Source organism: Corvus moneduloides, chromosome 1, assembly GCF_009650955.1.
Source record: "Corvus moneduloides isolate bCorMon1 chromosome 1, bCorMon1.pri, whole genome shotgun sequence".
Classification (NCBI taxonomy): domain Eukaryota; kingdom Metazoa; phylum Chordata; class Aves; order Passeriformes; family Corvidae; genus Corvus; species Corvus moneduloides.
Window position 1 is genome coordinate 18,364,842 of NC_045476.1, and position 20,089 is coordinate 18,384,930.

Sequence of the window (20,089 nt, forward strand, 5' to 3'; positions counted from 1 at the left end):
AAACCTCAAAAGCCTTATATGGCACCCAATGAGGTACAAAGGGTTGAGATAATCAGATCTGACCAGAGCGGTGGGAAACCAATTTAAGCATTTGCTGTACTAGGCAGGGAGTCAATGGTCACAAAGTTGCTCGGTCTGTTCACAGGGTTGGGGCACCTAACCCTGTATATATATTCCTGTGTATGCCCTGTGTGCCCACCATGGTGTTCTTTTTCAGAGCAGGGAAAGAGAGGGATCAGGATTGCTGCGTTGTTGTACTGTGGGAGACCAGTTTATGACATAACATCCTGAAGGGCAATGAGGGTAATTTGGGATGTGTGTTCAGTAATGCTCTTTTACCCTTCCCTTGGGGTCTACCTTTGGGAGCCCATTAAATTGTACCTAGTCTGTGGGGCAACAGGGATAGATGATTTTCCCCAGCTTTTTATGCCCTTTGCCTCTTTCAGGCCTGTTAAAATAGCTTTTGAGAATTTCGGATTTCCTCTGGTTGTTAAGAAAAGCATGGTCTCGTTGCTAGGTCTCCTCAGTACAGTCTATACCACGTTTACAGTCAGCGTGGCCCACGCCACATTTAGTAGTCAGGAGAGAGATTTCTAGGAAGGTCTGTCCTGTGGGTCGATTGTCATGAATTGCATGAAATGTGGGAGAAAATGGGCAAGTTTGGGAGGAAATTCTCTGCTTCAATGGTTTGGAAGTTCATCCCTGAACAACTACAGGACCTTGATAAAGAACAGAGTATTTTCCAAGGAGAATGCTGTGGCAACTCCAGAGAGGAGCAAATTATTGCAGTGTTGGGCTCTGGCTACTCTTTAGCAGGCATAGTTCAATAGCAGACAGTCCCCCAGGGAGAAGAGGAAGAATACAGACCAACAGGCACTGAGACCACTCAAACAGCAGCTGAACCAGTGGAAGAACCCAAGCCAGTAGCAGTCACCCCTATACAGAAGAAGAAATCCAAGATCAAATCAGTTCACTTAGTGAGGGGTGAAGAGGAAGTAGAACCCTCACAACAGCAGGGAGAGGAAGGGCCAAAGATAATCACCCAATCCCTATCCCCGAGTGAGCTGTGAGATACGCAGAAAGATTTCAGCTGCCAGTGGAATGAGACTGGTGACCTGGCTGCTCCAGTGCTGGGGTATCATGGCCCATGATATGAAACCAGATGGTAGTGAAGCCAAGCAACTGAGATCCCTGTCCTGGGACATGGGCATTGACAAAGGGTTTGGGAAGAAGACAAACTGTCAGCCTCTGGAGAAGACTCCTGTCATGAAGGAGGGAAGATAACTCTCTCAAGGACAATCTAGTAGTGCACCCCAGTAAGTAGAATGCCATGGAAAAAAGGTATCCAGTACCTGAATCAGATGTGCTGGAAGCAATCTACAGAGATTCAAATAACAAGCAGTCTCCTGTAGATTCAGATCAGGTCCAGTGTACACAATCCGTGTGGCAGAAATTTGTACAGAGCGTGCCACTGTCATATGCCAACTCACTGGCATTAATGTTAATGAAAGGAAGAGAACAAACAGTGCTTCGTGTGACTACCCAGCTCCAGCACTATGAAGACCATCTTGACCCACACCTCGGCTGTAGAGGTTGTCCAGGACTGTGGACAGACTTGAAAAAGTCAGAGAGGAAATGCCCCATGCCCTGCCAGTACGGACCAGAGTCTCTGCTACTGGGAGCAAGCAACCCCCTGCTCAAGAGAGAAGATACACACGACAAAGTAACCTGTGTTTTTCCTCTGAGCAAAAGAGAGAACATGAGGAAGTGGGGTGAAAACTCCACCTCTGCCCTAGCAGTACAGGTATGTGAGCTGAACAGAGTAACAACCGCCACAGGAACTTCTTCAAGGACAAATGCCACTCCAGTTTTCAGTGGGCAAGTCCTCAGATAGAAGAGCTGATGTTACTTCTAATCCTCTAGAAGGGACCTCCAGTTCATATTTACAAGGAGTGAGCAATGAGAACTATGACCAGCACTAAAGGGGCCCTGCCCCCAACCAGATGGGGGAAAGGGACAATCAGATCTATTGGACTCTGTGGATCCAATGGCCAGGCACATCAGACCCACAAGAGTATAAGGCTTTAGCTGACACCAGCACACAATGTACCCTGATGCCATCAAGATATGTAGGGGCAGAATCCATCTGTATTGCTGGGGTGACAGGAGGATCCCAAAAGCTGACTGTACTGGAAGCTGAAGTGAATCAGCTGGAATCTGGAATAAATGGCAAAACTACCCCATTGTGACTGACCCAGAAGCACCATGCATCCTTGGCACAGATTACTTCTGCAGAGGGTATTTCAAGGACCCAAAAGGGCATTGTGGGCATTTGGGATAGGTGCTCTAGAGACAGAGGAAATTAGACAGCTGAATACCTTGCCTGGTCTGTCAGAGGACCATTCTGTTCTGGGATTGCTGAGAGCTGAAGAACAGGTACCAATTGCTACCACAACAGTCACTGTTGACAATACCACACCAACTGGGACTCTGTGACCCCCATCCATGAGATGATCTGTGAACTGGAGAGCCAGGGAATGTCAGCAAGACAACACTTTAATAGCCCACACAGCCAGTGTTTAAGTCCAACGGAGAGTGGAGATTGACAGGGGACTGTTGTGGCCTGAATGAAGTCGAAGTCACGCCATCACTGAGTGCTGCTGTGCCAGACATGCTTGAACTTCAGTGTGAACTGGAGTCCAAGGCAGGGAAGTGGTGCCACCATTGACACTGCCAATACATTTTCTTCCATTCCTTTGGCAGGAGAATGCAGGCCACAGCTTGCTTTTACCTGAGGAGTGTGAAGTATACTTGGAACCGACTGTCCCAAGGGAGCAAACACAGCTCCACTGTTTGCCATGGACTGATCCACAATGCACTGGAAAAGGGTGAGGCTCCAGAACTCCTGCAGTATATTGATGACATCATTATGTGGGGGAACACAGCAGAGGAAGTTTTTGAGAAAAGGGAGAAGATAATCCAAATCCTCCAGAAGGCCAATTCTGCCATAAAGCAAAGTAAGGTCAAGGGACCTGTCCAGGAAATTCAGTTTTTAGGAATAAAATGGAAAGACGGACATGATCAAAGTCCAATGGCTGTGGTCAACCAAATAGCAGCTATGTACCCACCAGTGAGCAAAGAGGAAGCACAAGCTTTTCCAGGTGCTGTGGGTTTTTGGAGAATGCATATTCCAGATTACAGTCAGATTGTCAGGCCACTCTATCATGTAACATGGAAGAACAATTTGAAGCAGGATTCCGAACAACAAGCTTTTGAACAAAATAAAACAGGATCATGCAGTAGCACTTGGGCCAGTCAACACAGAACAAGATGTGAAAAATGTGCTCCACACTGCAGTCAGGGAGAATGGTCCTTCCTGAAGTCTCTGGTAAGAAGTACCTGGGGAGACTCAAGGACAACCCCTGGAGTTCCGGAGTAGGGATACAAAAGATCCAAGGCCTGCTACATCCCAACCGAAAAAAAGATACTGGCAACTTATGAAGGGCTTCAAGCTGCTTCAGAAGTGACTGGCACCAAAGTACAGCTACTCCTGGCATCCTGACTGCTACTGCTGGGCTGGATGTGCAAGGGGGAAGCCCCTTCCACACATGATGCCAGTGATGCTATGTGGAGCAAGTGGGTCATGTTGGTAACACAGCAAATTAAAACAGGAAACCCCAATCGCCCTTGGATCTTGGAATTCACCACAAACTGGCCCAAAGGTGAAAATTTTGAACTATCATCATCAGAAGGGCAAGAAATGGTGACATGTACTGAGGAGACCACACCATATAATCAGCTACAAGAAAATGAAAAGTGATAGTCTCTTCACTGATGGTTCCTGCTGTATTGAAGGGACACATCAAATATGGAAAGCTGTTGTATTGAGTCCCGTGAGGCAAGCCACAAAAGCTATTGAGGGATAAGGTGGATCAAGTCAGGTTGTACAGATGAAAGCCATCCAGCTGGCTTTAGATATCACTGAATGAGACAAAATGGCCAACACTTTACTTCTACAATGAGTCATGGACGGTAGCAAATGCTCTGTGGCGGCGGCTGGACTGATGGAAAAAGACCAATTGGCAGCACAGAGGGAGAACCATCTGGGCTGTTGTATTATGGCAAGATATCACTACTGGGGTAGAGAAGTTGACTGTTAAAGTCTGTCATGCAGATGCTCTCTGTACCCAAGAGTTGGGCTACTGAAGCATGAATTATTTCTGGCTCAGTGGGTTCATGATGCCTCACATCATCAGGAAAGAGATGCAACATACTGATGGGCTCACGACTGAGGGGTGGATTTAACCCCAGACAGTATCTTACAGGTTACTCACAACTGTGAAACATGCACTGCAACCACACAGACCAAGCAGGTAAAGCCCCTGTTGTACAGTGGATGATGGTCAAAAGTAAGTACAGGAAAGCCTGGCTGATTGATTATACCATGGTTCCACAAACCTGCCATGGGCAAGCTCTACATGCTTACAATGACGGGAACAACCACTGGATGCCTGGAGACATACCCTGTGCCTCATGCCACTGCCCAGAACACCACCTTGGGACATGGCACTCCGAAAGAATTGAATCAGACAATAGGACTTATTTCAAAAACAGCCTCATAGACACCTGGGCCACAGTACTGAGTGGGTGTATCATACTCCCTGTCATGCACCAGCCGCTGGGAAAATTGAACTGTACAACAGACTGCTAAAAACCACATTGAAAGCAATGAGTGGTAGGACCATCAAACATTGGGAGATGCATTTAGCAAAGGCCACCTAGTTAGCTAACACCAGAGGCTCTACCAAGTGAGCTGGTCCTGTCCAAACAGAACCTCCATATACCACAGAAGGGGATTAAGTCCCCGTGGCGCATATGAAGAATGTGTTAGGGAAGACAGTTTGGATTAGTCCTTCCTCAAGCAAAGGCAAAAGCCATCCATAGGGTAGGCAAACCCATCCATGTTTTTGCTCAAGGACCTGGCGCACTTGGTCGGTAATGCAGAGGGATGGGGAAACACTATGTGTACCTCAATGGGATTTGATTTTTACGTGAGAGCAGTCTGTAATACCGAATTTTTAAACACTGGCTGTTGAATGACACTGTCACTGTATGCTGTAACTACCATGGACAATGAGTATGGACTGCTTCAGACACACCAATCATGAGCTCCCGATACAGCTTGCAATTAGGCGGGAGCACACCAGTTGGAAGGTGTAGGATCTGGGCATGATGTAAGATGGTACAGAATAAAGGGTGAGTAACATCCTGGTTCTGCTCAGACAGGGTTAATTTCTGTAGCAGCCAGGAGAAGCAGTTATTTTGTACCACCTCACTTCACTGCCAGGGTTGGGGAAGGGAGTCTTTCTCCAGTGGGGGAAGATGGCAGTAGTTCCCATAATGCGGTCCCCCCATGTCGTGAGCTTTTGTTTGCATGTGAATTGTTCCTCTCTCTTTCACACCCTTCTAATAATATTGTTGCTTTTACTGTTCCATTTCTTATTTCACTGCTGTTTCCAATAAATTGTTCTTATCTCAGCCCATAATCTTTACCTCTTCTCCACAGAGGGAAACTCCTTTGTGATGGAAACACACATGCTAGAAATACAGGCTACAAATTAGTTGTATATAATCACAACCTTCTTTACCTTAATTTAAACCCATCTATCTTACTTCATGGCTCACAGACAGGATATTAAATCCTAGAAATACTGCCAATAAAACAAAGCCTCCAAACATCTCTTTTTGTATAATGTAATTACAAAGGTTAAAACCTGGTTTAATTTATGATGCTATACAGAGCCTGCAAGTTTTGCCTTTTGAAGTTAATATAACTAGTCAGACCGCCTCATGATGAAATATTTGTCTGACAAAAACCCTCAGATATCCCTCACTGGGATGTGTGCATTTCCCCCGCTTTTTCCACAAATAAAAGCAAAAACTCCTCACTCCCTTCTTTTCCTCCCTAATTCCCTTTCTCTGATCTGCTTTGAGAGACTGTTACACTGTTTATGTTGCCACAGAATTAAGTTTACTTTCCAACATCTAAACAACGATTTTCTAGTTTATTAGAGTTTTTAAAAATGCTTATTAATAATACAATCCTGTAGTTCTTAAGTGCACTTGAAGCCCTCAAACATCATGAAACACAGTCAAGATGAACACAGCATGCTGAGAAAAGTTAAATATCTCAACAAATTTAAATTCTGTAGTTTTGCAGCTCTGATCCACTGGTCCCTACATCTGTGTCAACATCAATTCATGTTCCTTAACAAGCAACCTACACTATTATTGCAAAATAAGGATTTGGATTACATGGCAGTCATTCATAAACCTAATCTGAATCATTAGGCATCAGACTAATTTTGAAATGACAACTGGAAGTTTACCAACAGAAAATAAAATTAGTCCATGTCTTATAAAAAAATTTTCATAACAGCTTAAGACTTTTCCAGGCCTTGCAGCACAGACTGTGGCTGAAGAAGTGCAACATGACAAGTCTGCAGCCTCTTCACTGTCAACATCAATGTCGAAACAAATACTATGCAAATGACTCTTTAACCTCACCTAAAACTTCAGCTTTTATCATGAAAGTCCCAAGGAAAGCTTTTTAAATAAAAAACAAAGATAGAACATAGCGTGCTGCAATCTCTCCAAGCTTTAAGAACTTCATTAAATAAAATTTGTTTTATCTCTTCCTCCGAATAACTAAAAAAAGAAAATAATTCTTAAAATTACTTGTTGTGATTTTAAAAATATGACCTTGCACCAATTTTTCCATTATAAGCTATGCACAATAAAGTCTCAATATATGGAGCTTTTAAAATGCTTCTAAAAAGATCCATTCACTTTGTTGCAATAACATGAAAATACAGTATGCTTTCTGATAATTATGCAAACTAGTTTATCAGATGCAACCTACATACAAAACCATACTATAGAACAACTACAAAACAACTTTCTGGACCATCAACTTTAATCACATGGAAAAAAAAAGACCAAGAAACAAAGCCATCCAAAACAAAAAAAAAAGGAGGAAAACAAAGTAATCTCATGGCAAAAAGAAACACCATTAGATGTGGAGATTAACTTAATGGGAAGATCTATTAATTGGTTTAACATTAAAATGGAGCAGGAAAAAACCTTTTTATAATGAAAATAATTTTTGAAGGCCATAATGATTAGGGAAGAGCTTTCTATTCATAACCTTCTCTGCTGGAGTGTGACCCACAAGCACATTTTTTGGACAAAAAGGAAAAAAATCCAAGTTATCAGTCAGGATTTCACATTACAAGGTGCACATTTGTTCTCAGTTTTGCTAAGAGGTTTGTTAAGTTTTTGCAGAAGTAGAAACGCCAGGTCAAGTCAAAATGGAAACCTTCTGGTGTGATGCCTCCAAGCAGTGGGAATTTTTTAATAACATGGCCAAGCAATCCTTTCAGAAAAAAAATAACAGATCATTTTCAGCAGTCATGCCACCATGTTCTTCAGTTTTTTCTAAGCACCCTTAGCTTCTCAGTTTGAGTCAGTACATAAACATGGTACTGAACCTTGCCATCACCAATCTCCGCCCCTTATGACAAGAACCCTTGCTCCTAAGCAAACAGCTGATCCACCAGGATGGACATCCTAAAAGGCAACCCTGAGCCTACAAGCTTGAAGGCAAGGGGGTGGAAATCAAAGCCTTCTGACTGTTCTTCTCTTCTGACTGTTCTGACTCTGCTTCAATGAAGAGGTTCGATACTGACAGTCCCACACCTCTGCTCTGCCTCTACCACCCCACTCTGCCTGCTGGAATCCTGCAAGCACCTGTAACTTGCTTACTCTCCTCCTAACCAGGGTGAGCTGAGCTCATCAGGCATACTAGTGTGACAGAGAACTGGGTGGGAAAAAAGAACAGAACTGGGAAATGCTTTCTTTGCGAAGGAAGGTCTTTCCTTCACAGTCCTCTTTTTGACAGCTAACAAACAAGTACTCCCTGCATGACTAGCTTTAAATTAATGCTACATATAAGCTTGCTCTTATTCTGATTTATTTTAACAAAGATTTATTTTTAATGACATGCAAATTATCCACTACTGCTGACTTGATGATTCCTAAATTATTAAAATGACCCTTTGAGTGTTCCAATAGCTTTTACTACTGATGTAATTTTTATCCCATTTAAAACAAAACAAATGCATTCAAAGTCCTTTGGATCCCAAACTACAATATTACCCTACCACTCTATTGTGAGCTTGAGCTGTTATCTTTGCACTGCTAGCAACTATTAGGCATGTGTGCTCTCACAGTGTGCTCTCTGTGGAAGGAAAACTGCATTACAAAATTTTCAGACATTCGTATCCTACTGCCCTATAAACCTCATCTCTGCTTCACTGATTAAAAAACTACGATCCAGAACAGCTAAGAGAATTGCTTTATTTTCTGCTGATGATTAAAATCATAACACATTTTCTGTGCTGAAGCACCTGGAGTGTACAGTTCACCAACTAAGTTCTCTGAGCACTGGTAGTCACATTTATCTGTTTTACATAGTTCAATTCTGATCTACTAAGGACCTTAAGCCACAACAAAAATACATAAATATTTAAAAGCAATGCATTCTGTAAACACATTTGACCAAATGAAACTATAGTAACAATAGCAACTAGGTTCTCAAAAATACTCAAATTATCTAAAATACAAAAAATTCCATATTTCTCACATTTGGATTATTCCAGTCTTACAACTGAATTTTTTGGTTTTTACCTCTGCTGTCAAAATAAATGTAACAGCAACATTCACCAAATAAGTATGAAGTATTGGAAGAAACTTCTAACATTCTCACATTGTAACTTTTTCTAACCAACATATGAATTGAGTAATATACTTGAAACTGCAAAACTCAGCCAAAGAAGATGCAACAACACCAGAAGCAATGTTAATAACTGACCACTAAAGACTAGTGAGTGTTACAAGAAAACCACAGGGGTGAGAAAAGGAAAAGAAGCACCAGAGTCACAACCCACCCAGCATTGCACTGGCCAGCTTGCTGTGTTCTCATAAAAATTTTAGAGTACTGCTGCACTAGAAACAGAAGTGCTGCCTGATGGGACTTGGAGGAAAGGTGTGAGAAGCAGTATCCTACAGACAGACACACTGTTAAGATATGGACAATACAACATTTCATTCTGAATTAGAAATAGGAAAATGTGATGTGCCCTACAGATAAAGCAGCCAGAAAGTAGGAAAAGCAACCCCACACTTTACCTGCATAAAGCACTCACAGTGAGCACAAACAGAAGCAGCAGATTCTGACTGGAACATTCAAACCAAAGGGTAGAGGTCAAATAGTTCCCCAGGAACTCTCCACTACTGCCAGCCATTGAGGGCAGAGGACTACTGCTAACAGCTGAGCTATAGTTCAGCCAGGGATTTTATTCAATCTCCTTGTGGGACTACAACATACCCCTGCAGCAAAAGAGATTGAGCTGAAAAAAGCATTTTTGTTGGGTTTTGTGGTTTTTTTTGTTGTTCTGCTGTTCAAAACTATTACTGCATTAAAAAATACACACTGAAATCAGAACTATTAAAACAGTGGTACATATATGCTGGCATAAGGCAACCAGCAACACATTCACAAGAAGCAAGAATTCATTTAAGGAAGGACTACTGCACATAATACTCAGTCATTTGGACCAACCTATTTTTATAAGCAAAAAAATACAGCTTTACCTCTTTTTAGAAAGAGAGAGGGATGGCACAGTCACTGAACAGAAAAAAAAAGATCAAAGGCTATTTACTTTACTAGTGTAAACATAAACCTCTCAAACTATTTTTCAGTTTTGCAAAGACACTTTTCGAAGATTGTCTGAACCAAGTGTCTCAGGACAATTATTGTATTTTCAATTCGTAGAACAGCTACAAAAAATACTTTATGACTTTATAAACAGCATACCTCTAGTACTGCAGGTTCACAGTCACCTCTGAGAGAATGAGTAACAGTAAATCATCCAAAACACTGCTTCTTCCCTTCTTTTAAATTTAAATATGCAAAATGCTACAGAAAATTTACTGGTTCAATTTCCTTAAAAAGACAGTCTGACATTCCCCAAAAAAAGAAAAAGGAAAGTCAACTGAATGTACTCTTTGATGATCTTTTATCATGACAGAACCTGCACTGAATTCTTCTGTTTCTGTACAAGAGGTAAAGCAACACCTAAGTCGTCACATTTTCTAGAGTAAGAATTTCAAGCCTAACATTCACCTATTCTAATTCCTCAATTATTTACTAACTTTCTGTAATCCACCCTTTTCTGAAGCTCAGTAAGTACAATATCTTACAATATCTGCTCACAATCAAGCACCATGAAACAGACCAGTGAGGCATGATTATTACAGAGATTCTATCCATTTAACCCGTATAAAATTAAAAAAATACCTAAGAATACAGAAATTCAGTAAATTAATTAATATGAAACCATCCATGGTAATATGGATTCTGAAGTAAGATTTACAGTGTCAAGACTGCCCTGTGTGATTGTTTTCATCATTATACCCAGCTGTATGTTCTCAGATTAATGTTGTATGTAAGAAATATTAGAACTCTGCCAACATTTGTAGCAGTTGTCAGAATGGGAAGTTCCTTCAATTGCTGTTAAGAGTCAGTTGCTCAATTGAAAAAGATGTGCAATAAAGCAGTGAAAGAATATCCAGTATGAAATCTGATCACACACCAAACAGGAATCAAGAACATGCCAGAATTGAATAATACTAAGAGGGTTTTCAAGTGTATTTTAAATATAGAAATGGAAATAGAGTAGATACTCTAAAGGAAAGAACACTTGACATGGATGTTTTCCACTGTAATGGGTACAAGTGGATCAAACTGCAATCAGAAAATAGAGGCTTAACTGAAGCAAGTAACTACTGCACTCAGTACAAGAACCATGCATGAACTAGTACACCTTACTTCATGTTGTACTGTGTTGAACAGGAAGAGGCTTGCTGAAAGTAACCTGTTCCTCTGTAGTTTACAGTCAGTATTCATGACCCGGGTTATGTAAAAATCGCACAAAGTGTCAAGAAAAAACATAAAATTTCTTTACATGCCCAATTATCTTGCACTGCGGTATTTGTCAACGTATGACATTGTTTGAATATTTTGGGTGGCCAGGTGTCTTAAATTTGTGTAAAAGCTGGACCTCTTTAATAAACGAAAGTGGAAGACTTGAAAACAACCACAGAGTACAAGACCAGTGTCAAACCAGAGTCTGTTTTGGTCTTCTTTTTAAAACAACACTATTTAACTAGACCAACTTGCACGTACGAACAGGGCAGCAACCCATCTTCCAAAAAATAATTCAATTACATATTAATTATGCAATATTTTAAATTAAACCCAACATGATTATCAAAAATTACTTTTCCCCCTCCCAAAGCCCCCAAAATAGTATTTTCTTACACAATACCATACCACTCTCTAAAACTTGACTATACCAAAGTAACACACTATCACTAATGACACACATCTCATTCTCTCAGTCTTCTTGAACTCTTCTTCCCTAAAACAATGAAGTAAAGCTAACTAAAAGACTTTTGAAAGGTCACAAACAATGCACAGTGAAGTCCTGATCTTCACTTGACTCAAACTGTATCTAACAGGCATTATCAGATAACAGAAACACAAACCATCAGCAGATTTAGAACTGAAGATCCAGTATTTCTCAACATCAAAACAGATTAGCTCTCACAAACATGTAGAAAACTCTCACTTTCTGTAAGAATTGTGCTTGTGTTGACTGAAAGGTTTGACACTGACACTCCAAACAGTAACAGCAGTTCATAAACATAATGGTCCAAAATGACTTTCAAATTGTGTAACTGCATACCAACTCAAATAAATGGCAAAAATCCAGAACAACAAGAGAGAACACAAAAATTAAAATATGTTCTACTAAAATACAGCTTTCAAATTATCATTTGAAATGTTAATTTGCAGAATAAGCCAGTAAATAGCAAGTATCACAGTGTCAATTTGAAGTTGTATAAGATATAGCAAATGTGGTTTAGGGGAAAATAAAAACATCAAAACAGTAATCGGGTTCTAAGCACATACAACCGAACAGGAAAAATATCCTTGAACTCTAGTACTAATGTACTTTGAACAAGCAATGTAATGCAATGCATAATCTTGAATACTAGAGGGAATTTCAGTAGACATACCTTTTCTCTCTGTTTTCTGTGCAGGGATGGAAGATGTGGATGTAGACAGTTTTGATAAAGTAGATGCTCCATTAGCATCAAAGGATTTCTTTGGCTGGTGATCAGATTGTAGAGAAAATGGACTAGGAGGAACAGTGCTTGGGGCAGCAGTTGGATGAACCACTGGTTTGATGGGATGCTGTACTGGAGTAGAACTACTGTGAGTCTCTGCTCTTGGCAGTCTGTAGTCTCTGTCATTGTGCCTGCTTGTTTGAGATAAAATATTCTGTGGGAGCATACTGCTGGTGTCACTGGAATGCTTGTCTTCCACTTTTTTTCAGGATTCCCCAAGGAACGTTGCAATAAGAAAAAAAAGATTAAATTAGAAACAAGTCTGAGATTGCAGTCACTGATTAATACAGCTGCACACCAACAACTAGAGCTGATTGAACTTCTTATGATTAAAAAAAGCCTCAAGTAGATCAGCATCAAAAAAGGCAAAATTTAATTCTACTCACTGACAAAATGCATTTTCTCTGACCTTTGCTTGATTTAGAGTTCCGGTTAAGCACTGTGTTTTGATGAAAGGCTGCTTTATAACGAGTGTTACAGTCAAGTTAACTTTTGAAGTCTCCTAAAAAAATCTAAATCAAGATCTATTATTTCCATCTTGTATTTAGTGTGAAGAGATAATTTGTGCCATTTTTCTTTTGTTCATCAAAAACCCTGAACATCAAGTATAATTTAATAGTTTCACATTCTAGCCTTCAAAGAATTCCTTTTCATGTCACTTGAGTACTACTACAACAAATTTACTTACTGTTAATTCAAGACATTTATATGTATTAAATGAGCGACTAATCTGCATTGGTCACACGATCATAGACTTTAAAATATGCTAAGGGAACATACCAAGCAAATACAGAGTAGTTCTTTTCACAGATTCTTACATTTTTCACCTGTCATAAACCAAATACTCACTGCATTATGCATGTCTGCTATCTTTTTGTAGCATCCAGTATATTTTAGCATATGCAGTAAGTTTCAGTGTACACAGAAAAACAGCCCTTTATACATCTTTACCTTGCCAAATCCCAAGAGCGTGGGTGAAGAATAATACTTTGGCTTCTACTTTTAAACTACTATGAGAACTATGCTACAAATTTACCCAAACTACATCAGCATACAGACAGAATCTTACAGTACAACTATTTTCCAGAAAAAAATTGAAAAGATTAAAGCTAGGTATCAAGACAAAAATCTCCAAGTTACAGAAATTTCTAGTCCAGGGAATATTTCACTAAGAGTAATGAGGAGGTAAAAATATGCTCTCAGTAACACATCCAAGCCTCTGAAAACCCTGATATCAAAATCCATTAAGTGAGGTTATTATAGATGTGAAATCTTTACTCTTAAGCTCAGAATATGACATTAGCAGTGATCATGACAGTCCAACTAAACTACAGATTATGCAAGTTGTTTAAGTAACTACCCATGAAGAAAATTAAATTCGGCAGTAAAAGCCACAAAAAGGAGAAGCACCATGAAAAGCATTAAGCAAGTATTGCACTAGTAAAGTTATTGAAAGAAACAACATTTGGGAGAGTTAACTGTGCTTTCCACTTTGGCTTTTATATATAAAAAGGTGAGGCAAAACAGCTAGGAAAGGGATTTTTAACTTTTTTCAAGTTTGGAAAAGAAAACAGTAATGCAAACAAGGCAAGAATATATTGCTGTAAAAATACCACATACTTCCACTGGCAAACCCACTGGCAGCTGTCGCCTGCATCACCTCTCTTCTGTAATCCCTATCTTTTGGAAAACTGTTAACTGACATTTTGCTTGCTTCTTTTTGCCTCTGCTCTCTGAAGAAAAGAAAACAAAAGTTAGCTAAGAACTTACATTATCTAATAATATAAGAGTAAGTTACATGAGATGAATTAAACTGTTAAGAGCTTGCTGCTACAGGTGGGGTTAGCAAACTCTAGCCACTGCTTCCTTACATCTGTGCTGGTTGAAGCCCACAATTCTACCAGTTTAGCTCACCAATCTTGTAAAAAAAAAAAAACCAAACAAAAAAAACCTCACCCCAAAACAAAACAAGAAACAAAAAAACCCCCAACAACAACAACAAAAGAGAACAAACAAACAACAACAAAAACCCCCAATCAAACAAAAAGCCATCCCCACACAAACCAACCATACTTCCCTCTCGAGGCTCTGGACTGTCGAGGGATAAAAGAGGTGCCAGAGGTCATGGTAAGGGCAGGAAAACAGCAGACTTAGACCACTTAGTCTTTTATAGCGGTAATCTATTAGATAAGCTCAACTGCTCTGAAATGTGCTTAAGAATATTTGTTCTTTATACAATTAAAATAAACACAAACATATACCTTTCCAGCCACTCTTTTGGTTTTTCCCATTGTGAAACTTCTGTTCGGCAGTTGTAGTAGTACTTTTTGCCTGAAGAGCTGATGTGTTCAGACCAATCATCCGCAGAATCATAAGCCTTTAAAATACAAACAGCGTTGGATGAAAGACAATTTTTTCTCATATACAAATTTAATAGCTTTCACTGTTTTTAAAACTACATTACATCCTTATATGTACCCATATCACTGCCTTCCACCATTTCCAAATGCCCGTTTCACTAATAGCTTGAAGACATGACCACTACGCTCCTGTTGCATTCTGCAGTAGTTTCCCATCAGTCCCCTTAACAAAATTTAATAGTATGTTTAGTGGGATACAGTAATGTCAATACTGATAATATTAGTCTCCTTCACCTTACAACATCCTCAAAATTATTATCTTTCCAAAATTTTTCTACAGATCACAAATTGACCGATTTTGTTTTATGGCAATTTTTAACAAATACCATTCTAACTACTAAGACTTTGATATTGAGGTGACTAAAATTCACAATATGTAATGTATTGCAAATAAGTAAAATCATACTGTCTGCTCTAGATTTACTACAAAGTTCATGAAAAATATTTCTGTATCTATATCATTTAAATAATCTAGTATTTTAAAATTAATGACAGGTAACTCAAAGCTCTAATGATTACCAGTTAGAATAGTTTTAAAACATACTACAACTGCAGGTTGGGTTTACAGAGTGGTTATAAAACAAAGACTGATGTTGGAAAACTCAAGCACATAATGTACATGCTGCCTGTCATAGACAAAATTATGAAAACACGGTGTGTATAAACGGGACAACACATGGATGAAAATCAATCACGAATACTCACTGCATCAGAAGTTTTGCTTGGATTATTGCTGGGATTAGAAGAATGTGAATTTGAACTATGAAGAGCACTGTGGTTGTGTGAATTTTCTTGTGGAGAGTAACTGGTCCCTGAAAGAAAAGAGAAAGACTTCACCATGTATGCTTTCAGAGAAATCAACCACCTGCATTCTAAAGAGGAGGAAGGGGAAAGAAGAGGCAAGGAGAGAAGGCAAGTTGTCCACACCCTGGACCACAGCATAGTTCAGATGCAGTAGTACTTCAAGAGACCACACATGCACATTTCTTTTTCACATAGCATAAAACACACTTTGATTTTCTAACCACAGTAACACAGTATGCCCCTTCACTGGTCTAACTCTCAAACTTTATTCCATTACTAGCAAACAAATAGCCTTTATCATTTTGATGCTTTGAAGAGTCCTAACATGCCACTTCAGAAATTAAAAGGCATTTTCTCCTCAACATTAGATCAGAAAATTTAAATAGGCTTATCAATAGCCTGCATGGTTAGATGCATAAAATCAGGTTTTAAGTTTACTGAAGCAATGCTGTTTCCTTAAAACTGCTGTTTTCTTTTGAGACTACTTGTAATTGGCTCTAGGTAACTACTTCTGTTTATGCATAAAGACCAGACTAAATTTTCCGGCACCTCAGTCTCTGCAATAAAGGTAATGGCATCTAGAATACCAAAAGCAACATTTCCCTAACTGCCACCTACTTCTGGCCTCCCTACCAACTACTTTTCAAGGCAACCTGGTTTTCTTCAATGTGTAAACACCTGAACAGCTGAAATGAGAAAGGAGATAATTCTCAACACCTTTTAGATCTGTTTGGCTAAGCTCAAGCCACCTGAACAGTTCCATTTACAGTTAAACAAGGACATCCATTCAACTCTGCAAACTTCTTTTAAATTTCCTGATCTCTAAAATTTCTAAGCAAGTAAAAACTCATTCATTGTTCTTTATGCAATTTTTTCCCTAAGTTTTAAATGTTCACATAAATCACACCAAACTAAGAAACATCATTTCTTACACATTTCAGGGAAACCCTAGATATTCGAAATATAACACTCTCCCAGCCTTTGTTTTCCCTTTCCCTACTGAGAAATTTCTAAATACCCAGGGGTACTACATCAAGTACCATTTGCTTCACAAGTTGTATACTAATCTAAATATGAAGCCCAAGTGATTTGAAAATGGCAAAGACTTAGTCTTATGGGAAATTACAGAAAAGAACAGTAAAGGACTGATAGGTAGGAGTGAATGGAGTCATTAAAAAAAAAAATTCTTCTAAAGTCTTCCGAGAGCTACACACACAGAACATTACTAAATGACACAGTATGGCGCAGAATGAGAGTCGTTCTAACGCAAATTCTGTCTTCTGAGCCTTCTAACTATACAAGCACTGACAAAATTACTATTTCAAACTTCTTTCTTCCCACTTTTAACCATGCAGGTGAGAAAAACAGTCCATCACAAAAGCAAAGAGGTATACCATCACCAAACTGTTTAGTGCCCTACAAAGGTTAAAGATCAATTTGCACACACACGAGTTACTACAACCTGAACCAGCACTATCTCAAAACTTTTTCCTACACTATTTTGGCTAAAATTGTATGTTATTCTCATAATATTCTCATAAAGATATGAGGGGAAAAACAAAAAGAAAAAAGAAAAACAGAGGAGTAAGTCTCATACTCAAACACAGTCTTTCAAAAGCTAGACCACAGTCCTACATCAAAAGTATCTTGCATGCTCAGAGCCAGGCAGAATGACAGCACGGGGCAAGTGAGGCTTGTCAAAGCAGTATTTACAACCATCACACACTTGTGACGCACATGCCTAACAACAACAACAAAAATACATTTACAAAAGCATTTGATTTCCTAGATATAAGTAGCATATCATAATTACAAGTACAAATGTACTCCTCAGTTACACCGACAGTCTCAATTTTTTTTTAGACACTGACCAGAGTGAAATAGCTGTTTAGTATTTTTGTATTAGCCATTCTTTTAGTCTTTTTTTATTTACTATAGCCTTCTACTGAGATAAAAATCATTAAAATTTCTTAATGTATTTTTATAGGTTGTTCAATGCAGACGTATTTTAATTAATTTCTGCTATGAGGTAAAATCATCTCCCTTCTTCAAGGAAAAAATGAGATGAAAATTTACCAGACAGCTTTGTTTGAACAGTCCCTTCAAAACATCAGAAAGGACCAATGCGTTTAATTTACTGTAATCCCGTACTATGGATGCAGTAACACTGTATTTTGTTCAGCATGCTCAACATGTACACCGTGATTTTTATATACTGTAGTGGCCTAAATACACCGCCACAGTGAATGGAATCTAACAGGCACTTTCCAAACATGAGAAAGAGCCAACAACATACCTATTACATCAATAAAATACTGTAAAGCCAATTCTACCCAACCCATAAACAAACCCCTCAAATTCACTGTGCAGACTTTCAAATCCCACACGGTCTATCAGCTCAGCAGCATGCCCCTAATTTCACACTGTGCCCAGCCCCAGTAATGAATCACCAAGCACTCTGCAGGAGTATCTGAGCAGCTGCAGCAAGTCACACCCACCTCCAGCTGGTCCTGATAGAGAAACACCTACTATGCAGCAGTTTCTTCAGAAGGGGCCCCAGGGGCCTCCCAGACTGCCCACCCACAGGCTCCATCCCTTTGGAATCCTGTCCTAACTGAGCTAGCCTCAGCTGCATAAAAACTGATCATGGCTGTTCCAGCAATGCCGACTGCCTCGGGCCACCAAGACAAGCATTTACAGGGCCAGCCATAAACACGTTCCAATGGTGCCTGGGACAGTTACAGGGGTAATCACAGGTGCGGGTTCACCACCCATACCTCAATTCTATTTTACACATAATACCACTTTATGTTTGGATCTCTACCCAAACTTCAGGAATGAGCATACAACAGGACTGCTAAACTGCTATTTGCTGTTGGAAAGCTTCCAAGACCAAAGCAGATTATACTCTGAAGAACGAGAATTTTAGGCACTTCATCCAAGTTAAGGGCTTAAAGACTGTATGTAAACATGACAACCATATTACCAAATTACCTTTTCACACTGAGGCAGCAAGGTTTTAGTATGTGGTTAAATCCATTCACAGCCATCATCCAGGAATCTGACAACCCAGCCAAGCAAGCAGTGCCAGCTCAGGCTGTCTGAGAAAGTTGCTGAAGATGTTTAACAGGCCAGAAAGCAACCCACAAGCAGAAGTCTACCTCTAAAAACAAGGGGGGTTCCCCTCACTTGAATGCTAGGCTTCACCATTAGCAAAGCCTAACTCCAAGCCATTTTAAGGTGGCTGTGACTTGCAAACAGCTCTGCATCTCTCCCAGCTGCACGTCTGGCAAAGCAGATCATGAGAACAGGATCACTAAGACTAGTCCATACCCCAGAAACAGGCCTGGTAAGGTAGATAGCATACTACTGTCCCTTGAGACAGCTCCCCATGGCACTTCTTACGTTTTCCTTTTACAGTTAGACCTTCCTTACTAGTTCCACTTTCTTCAGTAAAGAGGAACAAAGACTTGTTTTTAAACTCCTTAATTAGCGTATTTTCAGATTTAGCAATTGCTAATATATCTTTGACATGCCATAGGGAAATTCATACTGTGTTATAAATACTCCAGTTTCAGAACTCCCCATGGAAATGTTTAGTGCACAATCACAGTGAGTTTCCTCAGTTTAATCATTATTTTGAAAGCAGTTAAAGCTGGAAAGAGCTACTCCTAACTGGAAGATGGCCAACAAGGGCATCAGCACTACACTTACATAAAACTGTAGTAGTGCAACCACGTGAGCAAGTCTTCCCTAGTGATGAACAAGTCATAGGGCAGGTCAGAGTCAAGGTTAAAATATCACAGCTATCTCTGAGTCTTTCCAACAAAAATCACATCCTCCTTACTAATGCATGAAGATCACCAGAAAGCACAAAGAGCAAAGGTCTGGGAACCAATGCAAAACTGACTTAATGCCTACTACAGATCTGAGACTCTGTCACACTAAGACTCATTTTAATGTTTTTGTAAGTTGTTTCCATATCCCAACTGCTGAATCCAAGACACTTACTTTGAACTGCAACAAGGGCTCAAAACTGTGCCAGACTTGAAAAACAGATTTAACATAGGATGAAATAAGAATACTCCATTTTGCAATACAGTCAACTTTCTCTAGCAATTATCACATTTAATTAACATTTCCATTAACCACACTTAATTAGCATCTCCATTAACACCACTTCACTTCTGAAATTATAAAAAGTTCAAATTCTGAGTTAACTAAGGATCAGACTGCTCTAATGAAGCACCTGGTTTCCCTTCTCCCCTGCCATTTTTCAAGACCAAGCCGAAACTCTTTCCTTTCCAAAACCTATACACCTACACTGGCAATTACAGCATCTACCTGCAACCACCTAAAATAAATTCTTGCCACTTGATTAGAATAATCAAATACATAACTGTGCATTCCCCGCCATCCTCTGGCATCCAAGTATCTTAGCCTAATTTACTCTTTTTGGTTCATGACATTGTACAGTATCATAAGATCTCCAACTGAAATGCACAACTTGGAACAGAGAGACATTCGAGTTGCAGTATATATACTGTTGT

The 20,089-nt window shown here is 39.6% G+C and overlaps 1 protein-coding gene across 4 annotated transcripts in view; it reads right to left on the minus strand.

Moving 5' to 3' along the window:
- The window catches only part of WAC (WW domain containing adaptor with coiled-coil), a 58,554-nt gene that overhangs the window by 22,463 nt on the left and 16,002 nt on the right, over positions 1-20,089 (minus strand). For all 4 annotated transcript variants that reach the window (XM_032112960.1, XM_032113051.1, XM_032112872.1 and 1 more), the window contains exons 4-7: positions 15,441-15,547; positions 14,577-14,692; positions 13,936-14,048; positions 12,205-12,513 (exon numbers count right to left, since the gene is read on the minus strand). In XM_032112960.1, the coding sequence (XP_031968851.1) occupies positions 12,205-12,513; positions 13,936-14,048; positions 14,577-14,692; positions 15,441-15,547 (645 nt within the window). The remainder of the gene's footprint in view (positions 1-12,204; positions 12,514-13,935; positions 14,049-14,576; positions 14,693-15,440; positions 15,548-20,089) is intronic.